General features: G+C 36.7%; 1 protein-coding gene across 4 annotated transcripts in view; it reads left to right on the top strand.

Annotated features, from left to right (window-relative positions):
* ubl3a (ubiquitin-like 3a) overlaps positions 1–15,041 on the top strand; it is a 49,925-nt gene that overhangs the window by 18,867 nt on the left and 16,017 nt on the right. For all 4 annotated transcript variants that reach the window (XM_079805410.1, XM_079805409.1, XM_079805408.1 and 1 more), the window contains one exon: positions 9,393–9,501. In XM_079805410.1, the coding sequence (XP_079661536.1) occupies positions 9,393–9,501 (109 nt within the window). The remainder of the gene's footprint in view (positions 1–9,392; positions 9,502–15,041) is intronic.

The raw sequence follows: 15,041 nt of genomic DNA, 5'->3' as shown, positions 1-15,041 counted from the left end.
TTGACGTCATCTAGTCAGAGAAAAAGCTTCGGTCTTCTAACGATTCTTAAAAATGACTCCGAGTCGACTCTTACTTTTGAAAGAAAATAACTATATATACGGTGCACTGTCATATTTCAAGCTATCACAGGATGTTTTTGTTCACTTAGATCTATGTTACACACTACATGAAAGGTAAATTTCAAAATTCCATGATAGGTGCTCTTTAAAACAGTTCATAAATGCATTCATGCATTCATAAATACAGGAAGATTTAGAAGTACTAAAAAGTTTTAAAATTCCCTCCCTGAGCAGCGGCAGCTAATAGCGCCATTGTTCACCTGGAAGTTTACAGTAAAACTGTAATAATATTGTGATGTATTATTACAATTTAAAACAACTTTTTTCTATTTTAAAATTAAATGTATTCCTGTGATGGCAAAGCTGAATTTTTAGCAGCCGTTTCTCCAGTCTTCAGTGTCACATGATCCTTCAGAAATCATGTGCTGATATGGTGCTCAGAAACATTATTTTTTATTTAATATTATCAATGTTGAAAACAGTTGTGCTGCTTAATATTTTTGAATTTTGATGAATAGAAAGTTCAAAAGAACAGCATTTTGTAACATTATTAATGTCTTTAATGTCACTTTTGATCAGTCTAATGCATCCTTGCTGAAAAGAAAAAAAAAACCTTACCGACCGAAACTTTTGAGTGGTAGACTATTTCTTTTAAAGGAAATATTACATTTAAGAAAACATTTTTCTTGGAATGACATGCATTGATAAATCATTAACAATAAGACCAGGAGCATGTATATAAAGAAATTAAATGGGGTTACTTGTTTTTTTGTTTATTTAAAGCAAGCAGACAGTCAGTTTAGCACGGTATACCCTTCTCAAACCGAGGAATGAAATGACACTTCCATTCTTAGAATGAGATGCTCTGAGAAGCTTCTTCACACTCTCTCAGATATGCGGGCGAAATCCCGCTAACAGTCTGACTGATGAAGGAGAGATGAGTGAGTGTGATCACAGTCTTCAAAACCACCTCGGTCCCAACTACATCACAGACTCCTGGAGACAGACAGATATGACACTGTTTGAACCAACACTGTGTTGTCAGGGGGAAGATGGATGGCTTCCCTTATCTGCCTTGTCTGTTTATGACTGAGGTAGAGTTTGCACAGACTCCGAATCCATTGAGCTGAATGAATGAGTTTTGTGCCTGACTGAAATTGATTTTTCAGTACACGAAAAGAGAAAATGTTTATCTTTTGTCGAGCAGTATGATCATATTTTCTCAATTCTGTGATTTTCTGTTTATTTGTTGTTCTGACTGAATATGCCATGCTTAAAGCAGTCTTTAATAAATACCTCTCTCAAGATTATATTCTTTGTCCAGAGCTTTTCTTAAAGGGTTCACCCAAAAATTAAAATTCTGTCATTAATTACTCACCCTTATGTCGTTTCAAACCCGTAAGACCCGATCTTCGGAACACAAATGAAGATATTTTTGATAAAATCCTAGAGCTCTCTGACCCCTCCATAGACAGCTATTTAATTAACACTTTCAAGGCCCAGAAAGTTAGTAAAAACAGTCCAAATAGTTGTTAAAATAGTCCATGTGACTCCAGTCGTTCAACCTTTATTTTATGAAGCATTGAGAATATTTTTTTTGCGCAAAAACAAACAAAAATATTGACTTTATTCAGCAATTTTTTCACGTCTGTCAGTCTCCTACGCTGTTGACGTAGTAAACACAGTCCAGCGCTTCTGAGTTACGTCAGAGCTATGCCAGCACACCGGCTTACCATTGGCCGAAGCTGTTCACGGGAGCACCCGGATACATGCGTGTGATGCTGATGCAGGAGCTGGCCAACGTAAAGTGTCAGAGACTGACACAGATGTAAAAATATTCGAAAAAATATATTTTTATAAAAAGTTATGTTTGTTTGTTCTTTGCACACAAAAAGTATTCTCGACGCTTCATAAAATTAAGGTTGAACCACTCAATCCCGCTGAGTCGTTTTGATGCCCTAAGCGCAATCACTTTATGAGATGGGGGGTAAAGAGCGCATTTTCTTGTGGTGCCCCCCTGAGCAGTTGGTGCCCTACGCGCGGCGCTTAATGGGAGCGGCACTGGAACCACTGGAGTCACATGGACTATTTTAACTATGTTTTTACTGCGTTTTTGGGCCTTGAAAGTGTTCATTAAATTGCAGTCTATGGAGGGGTCAGAGAGCTCTCGGATTTCATTAAAAATATCTTAATTTGTGTTCCGAAGATGAACGGGTCTTACGGGTTTGGAACGTCATGAGGGTGAGTAATTAATGACAGAATTTTCATTTTTGGGTGAACTAACCCTTTAATGTCATGATATTTATATGATTAGTTAGTTTGCCTGAGTAATGCTTGGATATATTGAGGTATTTTTTCTCAGCCACATTAGCAGGGCTCGACAATAAGGATGTTCTGATCACACGTTTTTAAGACTTGCAAACTTTAACATTTTTTAACTTAATTTTTTTTTAAACATTTTCTGTGACGTATTAAATACTGTTATTGCAGGTTCAGCTGGTTTAAATATGCCACCTTGGTACATTAATCGACAGTAATATAGATGAGGTTAGTCAAAACTGAAAGAGTTGGAAGCATGAGATACATGGGTTGCAACTTGCAACAAATCCATGTTAAAAAAGTGTTATGAATTTATGTCATTAAATTATAGTTTCATAATTTCTAGCTATTATTTCAGTTTATCTGAAATTAATTGTCATTACTTGTAAATTGTTTTTAGGTTTATTGAAACATGCGAAATGTATTTAAAAAAAAAAAATCTGATTATTGTTATTTATTTCCTGTATAATACATGTTTTATACATTTCTAACTCAAAATACATGTAAATTAAATGTAATATTTCTTTGCAATGGGGTCTGTAAAAATATCAGCTAAACAACTTCTGTATTATTAAACTTTGCTGACCAGCCAAATGTACTCTTAATATACTGTACCCTTTATTTTTTACAGTATAATAAGGCCATAGTGAATTTTAATGTGAAACTTCATTGGTATCTTTACTAATGAAGAATGACATGATATTATTTCTGGGCTAAGTGTTTTTTTCCCTGTTTTTTTTTTGCTGCTATGTCTAACAACCTTTTTCTTTGTACAACTTTTTACTTTTTACTATTGTTGCGGTCTTGGGTGAGTCGATCACAAGTGGACGGCACTTAATATAGGTATAAATGGGTTCTATTTTGGAGATGCTTTGTGATCCAGTCACTTGAAGCCTAGTGTGAACTTGAGTATGTCCTGAGTTTGTTGATAAGACAGGGATCAACAGCATTAGGCTTGTGTGGTCTTTAATCTCTAATGGCTTCCTGTGAATCAGACATGTTGCAGGTGACTTGTTTTTGTTTTGGAACGTCAATGTCATTGTTCTTTAACCAGCTTTTGCAGACATAACCGATCTCGCCATTGAACTCACTAATTTCCTCTCTCCAAAATGGACAAATCCCTGCTGGAGGCGATGTTTCTAATATTGTTTTCATTGATGTGTGGTTGCGTAAGTGCTGTGAGTGTGTGTCTGTTCCCTATTGCATAAATGTCATTCCCAGAACAATCTGGCAGACCTCTATTCTGAGATGGGCAAAGCCGGTCGACATGTCACATCCACTGTGGTCAGCATTTGTTGTGGCTGCTTTTAGTTCAGACGTCCTGTCTGACACACTCATTAGCGTCAGCATCTCTCTCTCTCTCTCTCTCTCTCTCTCTCTCTCTCTCTCTCTCTCTCTCTCTCTCTCTCTCTCTCTCTCTCTCTCTCTCTCTCTCTCTCTCTCTCTCTCTCTCTCTCTCTCTCTCTCTCTCACTGTCTCTTGGCAGAACCACCGGGTTCTTTATCCTTCTAAAGCAGAGAATCTCCTGCTTAACTTGTGATACCCAAAAGCTACAACCCTAGTACTTCACGCTTTGTTTGTAACTATAGCAACCTGAAACACCTGCTCTGGATGACATATCTGTTTTCAACATGTCAGCTATGGAAAGACTTCTGCAGGTGTTATTTGGATATCGACAAGTACCTTGCAGTGCCAAGGTATCACAATACAGGTGTCAAATTCATTATTAAATCATGTTATCTACTAAAATACATGATCGTAATGGCAACATAATAACAGACCAATAACTCTTCAATATTCAGCTAATATTTTAAGATAATGAGCATTGGCCAATAACCGCACCTGGTAAACACAAGTGCTATGCTATCTGTCCAAGCATTTTTCGGTTTCATTTTCTTAGGGCTGCAACTAACGCTTATTTTGATAATCGATTAGTTGGTCAATTATTTTTTCGATTAATCAATTAATCAGATAAAAAGCCCACTTTTTATTAACAAAACACACTATTCCACATTCTGCCCAATACTGTCCTTCAAACAAACGTGTCAGCTGAGTGCTATGAAAACATGGTTTTACAATGAATAAATTTTTTTTTAATAAAAAAATAAAACGGGGTTATTGTAGTTAATTTGCTTCAAATCCATAGTTTAACTATGGTATTTGTGTGGTTATTCAAATGGTAAACAATACCTAAAAAAAAATACGGTTTTACTATAATAAAACTATGGTTAATTTTCGTAAGGGTATATGTGTGCTATACATTATGTGCAAAAAAAAGTTACTAAGCAAAAGGCCAGTTTAAATCCCTATGTTAAAAATATATTAAAGAAAAAGAAAAACACACAAAAAAAGGAACACACACATTCGCTATGGACAAAGTAACCGGTTACTGTCATTTCTTTATCCTGTACATAGGCTATAAGAAACGTTTTACATTTATATTCAATTACATGCTGTTATTCCTTTACAGTTACTACTCTTATAAAATACTTGAATTACATGGTGACTTTTAAACCTAAATTTAGTATCCAACAGCAGATATTTCAGCTAAATTAATGTTTTTGCGCTGAATATTAATCGGATCCCTCTCCACTCTGATCAGTGAAGTTTGAAGCTTAATGCAGACTGTCAGGACAAGCTTTCATGCAAAATATAAATTTTTGGATCATGTACCTTTCCCGCAGCAGCTCACTCTGTATTCCACTCCAGTATTTTTAGATGCATTTTGTCCATTGAAATTAGTTATTCAGTGCTGCAATTTGGCGCGACTGGTGGATGTTTTCCGTGCACAGAGGGCAGACCCGACTAATTGATCATGAGAATTGTTGATTTTCATTATCGATTATTATCGATTCGTTGTTGCAGCCCTACATTTTCTGTTTTCTTTGCGAATTTTTGATGACTATTGCAACATTCACATTTCTGCATGCAATGACTGTATTGGCAGAGCCTTTGTTGTGCTTTATGTGTTTCTCTGAAGATGAATGCAGTCTTCACATAAGCAAATCTTTTCATCACAGTGGAGATCCCATCGCTGCCCTGTAGCCTCACGAGTGAGGTTCTACGTGTCATCTGTGTCCCTAAGAAAGTGTGTTGTTTGTGCACGAGAGCCTTGGGGGGGGGGGGGGTTACATCAAACATTCCCCCTGAAGGGTTGGTTGCGGGGAGCCGGGACTTCCTATGCTGGGATTGGTGAACATATTTTGTGAGGATGCAGTAGTAGATATAAATATAAAGTGGTATAATAATGTTTGGCATAGCAACAACTATCTTCACTGAGGGAACCACCTGCTCCCGGGTAAGACTAGTGCTAGCGCTACCCTTGCCTATGAAATCATTCCCCGGCGGATGTTTTCTGCTGAGCTTGTTTTTTGTTGAAGTTCCTTGAAGGTAGCGGTGCATGTCATATTACGTCATAGTGAGATTTTGTCTGCTCACCAAGGAGATGGATGAAGGAGGAATGTTTTGAGGAGACGTATCCCAGCATAATACATATTTCTGCGATTAGAGCAGCTTTTCCTCCTTTCTATGTACGTCTGGAAACATTGTATAAATCAACTTTCTCTGGTTTTTGCTCATTGGCATTCACCAGGTGAAGATGATATGTCATCATTAGACAAAGATGTATAAAAGATGGAGTGACATAATGAAAGATGAGATCCGGCGAGAGAGAAAGAGACAGATGAAGAAAGACTCTGCCTGCAGGTGATTCAGGTCAGCGCTCTCACACAGGAGCCGCTGCCACGGTTACCATCTCTATGGAAACTAGGAGGTGTTCCGTTGCATTAGAACCATAGATGCCTCATTAGCAGCTTTTTCTATGGGCCCCTATACATAAGCCATCTGCCATATTGGAGCAGTCAATACCGGTCTGTGAACACTCGAGAGCAAGTTGACTGTGTATCTGAGCTTGTTGTTGTTGAAGTTCCTTGGAGGTAGCGCTGCATGTCGTATTACGTCTATCCCTCACAGCCTCGCTTTCATACCTGTCATGGCACTGCTCTGTATAAGGTCTATACATTAGGACATTAAAAAAGACATTAAGAAGTTACCATAGTTTAAAAACCTGTAATACTTAGTTACAATACATATAAAAACACAAACCAACACATTCCCACCTGTGAAAGGTTATCCCATTTCTTCGGGAATTTAAATCTCGGCGGTTTCACAACCAGAAGCTGCGCAATGTTGTGGCGTCAATGATTTTTATATTGTGAGTGACAACACACTGACCATTCCAAGATGGCGGGCAGCTGACATGTCTTGAGTGACTGATGTTTTTGATCAGCCACTTGCTGGCAATTGCCAGCTCACTGAGTAAGTCCATATGGGAGAATGACATACACCTTTTCACTTTTGAGTTAAATATTGATACTTCATAACCAGTGGTGGACAGTTGATTCAACATGAAACAACAACCCATTTTTACTTCATTTTTACTGCATTTTGAGTGAAACAGCATATCCATGGAGGAATTTTTTTTGGGTTGGACTAGATTTTGTCCATTGAGTATTGTATAGTGAGGACTTCGGGATGTCATTGGAAAGGGAAAGGTGGAACAGTTGGAGCATTTTTTATTATAAAATAATGTTTTAATTTCATTTAATTTTTAGTTTATGCTCCAATACTGATAACGATGTAATAAAGTATGGGCTAGTTGTAGCATATCATTTAAATAGGTAATTTTTTGAGAACAATGCACATTTTTTAATTGCTAAAGCTGTTAGTAAATGTAATCAATGTTTAATCGATGCATTATTACATTTTGTTCTGTTAATCAATGCCAGTGATGTCAAATATACCCAAATACAGTATCAGCCATGTATGCTGCATTTATTTAATTAAAAATGCAATAAAGATTTCTGCTTAATATTTTTGTGGAAACTGATTCTTTGACGAAATAGAAAGTTCAAAGGAACAGCATTTGAAATAGAAACGGAATGTCTTTACAATCACTTAAAAAAAAAAATCAATTTACTAAATCCTTGCTGAAAAAAGTATTAATTTCTTAAAAGAAACTGACTCAAAAATTTTGAACGAGAGTGTATATTTGATATATTTACCAAAATATTACTATTCACAATATTATCTAGAATTTTTTTATTGAAATATAGGATTCTTCTCTACATTTGGAGGATATGAATACTAATTTGAGGAAACAGGTCTTCTGTGCACCTTTGCACTAATTTTTATTTTCTGATATATATATATATATATATATATATATATATATATATATATATATATATATATATATATATATATATATATATATATATATATATATATATATATATATATATATATATATATATATAAAAATCAGCATAAGTATTTTAAAAGCTCTGAAATGGAGGAGTGAATTGGCAAAAATGTGTCTAGAAATATTGTGATAAGTAGATTTCCTCTGGTATTTCCTTCCTGTGTGGTGGCTTCATAAAATAGCCGCATACTAATCCAAGCCTTAATTAGATTTGCATGTGTATGTCTGCGTGTTCATCCAACCATTATTGTGCATGAATGTGTGCGTCTGTTTGTTGACTGATACTTTTTCCTTTGAGGAGACTTAAGAGTGTGTGTGTGTTGTGATCTTTGGAAGAGTTGTTTGAGTGTGCAGGCTCTTGCTCCTGGCTCTAATCTGATTCTATAAAGTGCTTAGGAGGATCTTTGTTTCCATCTGCTGGTTTTCACTCTGTTACATCACTGCAGCTGGCAGTGTGTGTGTTTATATACTAGAGGGAGGAGCTTAATGGATCTTCTGATGACATCAGACACTCGCATAGTAACACACGTGCATTGGACATGCACTGCCCCGAGCCCTGTCTGTCTCTCTCTTTCTCTCAGCCTGATACATCCTACTCTTTTGTTTTTAAATGGGCGACACTCTGGGATGTGAATGAATATGATAATTTCTCAACCATCCATTTCATTCTTTATTTATTTATTTTATTTTATTTAATTTTATTAAATGTTAACCCATTTTTCCATCAATAATGTAAACCAAGTTCACATTTAAATGGAACTGAGAACACTATACTCTTATTGGTAGTTAATAGCATAATCAAATTAGTCAATGCATTTTATACATGAATATGCAATGAGCATGAGATTGTGAAGCTTTGAGACTGACAGGCTTTTTCAATTCTGTGAGAATATGCTTACTCCAAAGCTCAAGACTCCAAAGCTTTAGAATTGTTCTATCTGATAGACCTCTCAAAATCATACTGTCGCGGTACCAAAAAATACAGTACTGTTCCATTCAAAAGTTTGGGGTTGATAAGATTTTTAATGTTTTAAAGTTGCTTTTTATTCTTACCAAGGCTGCATTTATTTAATAATTTAAAAAAAACTGTAATGTGCCTTTATTCCATTCTTTAGTATCACATGATCCTTAGAAGTGATTCTAATATGCTGATTTGGTGCTCGAAAACTTTTATTATTATTATCATCAATGTTAAAAACAGTTGTGCTATTTAATATTGGAAATAATAGTGGAAACTGTGAAACATTTTTTCAGGGTTCTCAAAGGTATTTATTAGAAATAGAAATATTTTTACATTCATTGTAACATTGTAAATGTCTTTATTGTGACTTTTGATCAGTTTAATCCATCCATCAACAACAACAAAAAAAAAAACACTATAATCTTATTGGTAGCTAAAAGCATAATAAAATTAGTCTTATACATTTTCGTTTTATAAATGAATATACACAAGGGTCATGAGATTGTGTCTGTTTTTTTAATTTTATGAAAATATGCAGATCTTTCTCCAAAGTTCTGTGTGCACAGATTCCATGTGGGCCTGCCAATAGCATAATAGCTATTTGTATTTAGGCATTGTTTTAGCAAACTAACAATCAGTTCTGGTGGTCCAATCTGGTGTGAAACAGAAATACGCCACACTACGAGTTAAAATTGGTTGCAAATGCCATTTTCCTGTCGATGTTGAGGAAGTCTGGTGTGGATTCTGACCAAGCTTCTAACTGCTCTATTGTTTGTGTTTGTGTTTCAGATCAACTTGAGGCTCATCTTGGTGAGTGGAAAAACAAAAGAGTTCCTGTTCTCGCCAAACGACTCTGCGGCCGACATCGCCAAGCACGTGTACGACAACTGGCCAATGGGTGCGTGATGATTCACATCTTAAAACACACACATATTGTTTTGAATGCATCCCCCGGTAGAAACTGTTGGCTCTTGTAAAGGATTTTCAGGCTTTTGTTTCCTGGCGTTGAGTAGATTCCTCTTTACAACCTTTTTCTGTTTTCAGATAATCTGAGCCGTAGACAAATCTGAGTCTGAACGAGTGGTAATCCCATGCAGAGCTAGATTCCACTCACTGTACACTGACCTAAAGTCAATGACATTACTCAAGGGAAGAAACAGTGTCTGAGTTTGTGTGTTTATACATCTGTCTGGCCGTCTCTCCGCCTGTGCCCAAAGACTGTGTGGTTTGCATTCAAATATTTCAGATACTGTTCTAGTAAATTTGTAGGCTATTATACACACATACGGCTACCTCTGAATTTTAGAGAAGAGCAGATGGTATCCAGACTCCTCTTTCATCTGTTTCTCCACTGTCTTGGCAACCCATCTAAAACTGCAAGTGCTTTCAGGGATGTGGCCACAAGCTCAAGTTTAGCATTTTCCACCTGATTGACCTCTCAAAAACTTACTGTGGCAGTACCATGGCACAGTGATGGTATAACACCATGGTGTTTTAATTTGTACACTACCGTTCAAAGTTTTTGGGTTGGTAAGATGTTTAAGGTTTTTTAAAGAAGTCTCTTTTCTTACCAAGATTGCATTTGATTAAAGGTAATATTGTTTAGCTATTACTCCAGTCTTCAGTGTCACATGATCTTTCAGGAATCATTCTAATATGCTGATTTGATGCTCAAAAACATTATCAATGTTGAAAAGAGTTAATATTTATTTACTATTAATAACAACTTCATATTTTTTGGGGAAACCACAATACATTTCTCATTATTTGGTGAATAGAAAGTTTAAAAGAACAGCATTATTTGAAAAATAAATCTTTTATAACATCACAAAAATGTTACTAACCCCAAACTTTTGAACGGTGTACATGGTACTGAATGGTTAGCATAGGCCAGGGGTGTCCAAACTTTTTTTAAAGGGGGCCGGATTCGATATTGTGGACATACCTGGGGGCCGGTCCCTTTTCTAGCCTATTATATATATATATATATATATATATATATATATATATATATATATATATATATATATATATATATATATATATATATATATATATATACAGGGAGTGCAGAATTATTAGGCACGTTGATTTTCTGATCATATTTTTTTTCCAGGCACATTTGACCAATTCCAAACCACAGTAATCCTAATAACTACTATTGATTTAGTATTTAATAATGTATAAGTTATATATAATTGTTCATGAAGGCTGGAAATGAAAATCACCTTATATTCAGGTGTGCAGAATTATTAGGCATGTTTTCTTTTACAGATAAATTGAGCCAAAAAAGAGATTTAACTCAGACTGAAAAGTCAGAAATTATGAAATGCCCATGAGAAGGATGCAATGCTAATGCAATACTAGACATTGCAGTTAAGGCATGACCATTGGACAGTGAAATGCTCGTTGGGTCAGCAGGATCTGACAAAAACAGGTGGTGAAGAAAAGACACCTGTTAACTGCAAAAGAATTAAGAATTAAGGTGAAGAATTAAGGGTGAAACCATCAGGAAGCCTTTAGTCTCCAGCGCCACCATTTTCCAAAGCTGCAACCTACCTGGAGTCTCCAGAAGTGCAAGGTGTCAGGATCTCAGAGACTTCAGTTAGGTAAAGAATCCTAAAAAATGACCCCCACTAGATAAGAATCACAAGCTGAAGTGTTGTAAAATACATGAAGAAGGTTTTTTTATAGGCTTTATGGACAGATAGGTTGAGAGTGACTCTTGAAGGACCAGCACCACATCCTCTAGTACCACTGTTTGAAGAATTCATCTTCCAGAATCTGGCAGTACGTTTTGGGAGTTCATTTTTAGTCCATCTCTGCAAAACGGACTTCAGGATGGACTAAAATTAACTCCCAAAACGTAATGCCAGATTCTGGAAGATGAATTCTTCAAACAGTGGTACTAGAGGATGTGGTGCTGGTCCTTCAAGAGTCTTTCTCAACCTATAAAACCTATAAAGCCTATAAAAAAGCAGGCTTCATGTATTTTACAACACTTCAGCTTGTGATTCTTATCTAGTGGGGGTCATTTTTTAGGATTCTTTACCTAACTGAAGTCTCTGAGATCCTGACACCTTGCACTTCTGGAGACTCCAGGGAGGTTGCAGCTCTGGAAAATGGTGGCGCTGGAGACTAAAGGCTTCCTGATGGTTTCACCCTTAATTCTTCACCTTAATTCTTAATTCTTTTGCAGTTAACAGGTGTCTTTTCTTCACCACATGTTTTTGTCTGACCCTGCTGACCCAACGAGCATTTCACTGTCCAATGGTCACGCCTTAACTGCAATGTCTAGTATTGCATTAGTATTGCATCCTTCTCATGGGCATTTAATACTTTTTGACTTTTCAGTCTGAGTTAAATCTCTTTTTTGGCTCAATTTATCTGTAAAAGAAAACATGCCTAATAATTCTGCACACCTGAATATAAGGTGATTTTCATTTCCAGCCTTCATGAACAATTATATATCACTTATACATTATTAAATACTAAATCAATAGTAGTTATTAGGATTACTGTGGTTTGGAATTGGTCAAATGTGCCTGGAAAAAAAATATGATCATAAAATCAACGTGCCTAATAATTCTGCACTCCCTGTATATATATATGACATGTTTTGTTTCTTTGAAACACGACAGATTTGACAAAAGCTTGAGCTGACAGTAGAGTAGCTTGAGATAGGACACAGGAAATGTATAGATATTTAACAATATCTGTAAAACTTTCATCAACCAAAAAGTTTTAATGGGTGAAATTTTAAAGAGCACCTATCATGGCATTTAAAATGTTCCAAATATTGTTTTAGAAGTCCCCAACAACAGTTTTGCATGCATGCAATGACAAAAAAGACTTTAGTTTTCTTATAATATGCATTTATTTTTACCTGTTTTGATGGCGATTCTCAAATGATTCCTTTAAGCCGCGTTTCCACCGAAATTACCCGGAACTATTTGTACCAGGAACTTTTTTCCCAGGAACTTTTTCTCCCCCAGACCTGCTACAATCTGCGTTTCCACCGCGGTCTAAAGTACCGGGGAGATTAGGCAAATTAGTCCGGTGACGTGGGAATGCGCGCGACTGCTTCTCCCAGTTACCGACGGACAGTAATCACTTTTGCGCGATACTGTCTGCAACAATAACAAGTGTAGGAGATGCAAGCAGCGCTGCTTTTGCTGATTATGTACACACATTACCAACACTGTTTATTTAAACGTGCACTTTCACCTGGTTTGACCATTTTAATGCAAAATGGGATGATGGGCAATCCAAAATCTGAATGTGTTGTAATAGCTCCATTCCAAAACAAAACATTTTCTATAAAAGGATAATGAGGTTTCAGTCATGACAGATGTGTGAAAAGTTAATTGAATGAAAACAATAGACTGAATTAAGCAGTTGAAAGATTAGGTACTAGACTGCAAGTATTTTATTTTTTATCACAATAACATCTCTTAACATTCACAAAAAAAAAAATCACATGACTAGTATTACAATATGCTTCATTAAATGCATAATTTTAGAGACTTCTTCCTCAAATTTGAAATGAAGCAGGACCACACTTATGGCTTCACTTAAGTTGTGGTTATAAGTTATTATACTACATTCACATAGTTATACATTTAAAAATATAATATTTGGGTTTTCTAGATATGTTTATGTGCATATTCAGAAAGACTTGCGAGCAGCAGCCCTTTTATTTGCTTCCTACACTATATGAATACAATTAGAATGTGGTTATATAGTTAGAATGTGGAAATTAAAGACACAGTGACATTTTACACATTTTACTTTATTTTAGACAGATTAGTTCTTACAAAATTAAAATAAAAGTGTGCAAAGACAAATAAATTACTAGAACAATAAAATGAAAATATAAAATGTGAAAACAACAATATAAAAAAAAGTGTATTTTTCAGTAACCTTTCCAAGAGCTGTGCCAACATGTACAATATATAAAGTACAAGTGTGGTAGAGCAAATGCTTCATTCAAGCGGCTGGTCATTGTGGCTACTTCTTGAACGACTGGACAAACTGTCCAAGAACAGACAGAAACCCGGTCTGAAAGTCCCTCTGCTTTCTTCTGCTTCTGACTGGTGGAATGCCAGCTCTTGCCTCCTCATCTCTCCTCGGCCTGGCTATCCAGTAACAGCTGCATATATTGGTCAGGCTGTTCTTGTCCATGCTGCAGGACGGCCCGGTTAGCCTCCTCCATGTCCCTCAGTGCATCAAAAAAGTCAGTCCTTTTTCCTTTTCCCTAAGTAGAAAACTTGCACAGAAACACATGGAAATTAATACACAAGGCAACCATGAAACAATAGAAACCATCAATTAATTATTTAAAGTGTTTTCACTACAAATAATGAACAATTGTTTGGCCAGCTTGAACAATGCCCAGTGTGCAAATTTTATCATGGGCAATTTAAGTTTACAATTAAAAACAACAAAACCATTAAGGATTACACATCAGTTTTTAAATATATACACATTTTTGTCAGCTTTATAACGTACTGGTGACCGCGGGGGGAAACACGCTGGTCTCCGTTGCCTGCGATTCATCAGGGCCACTCGTTACGTCTGGAAAAGCACGTTGAAAAAAGTTACTGCAACGTGTTTAAACACTGCAACGAGTTTAATAGATGATACCAAGATGATATATTTACCTTCAACCCACTCGGATTCCTGGATGGTTTCCAACAACGCACTAGCCGAGTCTTTCGTTACCGCTGCCCTAGAAAAGGACGGTCTGTCCCAGCAACGCGCCCAGGCGGTCATACCACTTGTTGATACGCCGGTCGGAACCGCTCCGGTTGTTATGATCCTTTAATTTCTTGTAATCTTGTCTTAATTTCTTCAATTTCTCTCTGCACTGTTTTCCAGTGTGACTGGAACCGAGTCGATATCTTCAGGTAACGTTATACCTTTTCATTACGGGTCGCCGTTTCCAGTTCCCGCTGGATGTCCTCCTCCGCATATATGCTCAATAAAGCCTGAACCTCGTCGTCGGTCCATCGGTCGAATTTATTGTTGAACTCCATTGTTGCAAAAAAAATATTTACTGAACGCAAAACCCACAGAACTCACCTCGCAAAAGACTTGTATGGCGGTGGAAAAAAAAAATTGCTGCGAGAGCTCAACCAATCAGCATGTTCAGCGCCCAAGTCCCACCCCCGAAAGTTCGCGAACTTTTCAAAAGTCCCACCTCGCAAGCAGGGCCGTTTGGAGGGGGAAATATTTACCCGGAACTTCATTTAGACCCTGGTTCCTGCGGTCGAAACACACAGAGTTCCCCCCCAAAGTTCCTAGTTCCGGGGTAAAGTTCCTGCGGTGGAAACGCGGCTTTAGTGATTCACTTTTCAAAACCCTGCCTTTACGTGACGCTAATCTGCGGTGATTGGTCCGATGACCCAATCAGTTGTGATTGGTATAGTCTGTGCA

This window comes from Gobio gobio (genome assembly GCF_949357685.1).
Source record: "Gobio gobio genome assembly, chromosome: 22".
In the NCBI taxonomy this organism is placed as follows: Eukaryota; Metazoa; Chordata; class Actinopteri; order Cypriniformes; family Gobionidae; genus Gobio; species Gobio gobio.
Note: the sequence above shows the minus strand (reverse complement) of the source record. Positions and strands in the feature narration are given on the sequence as shown.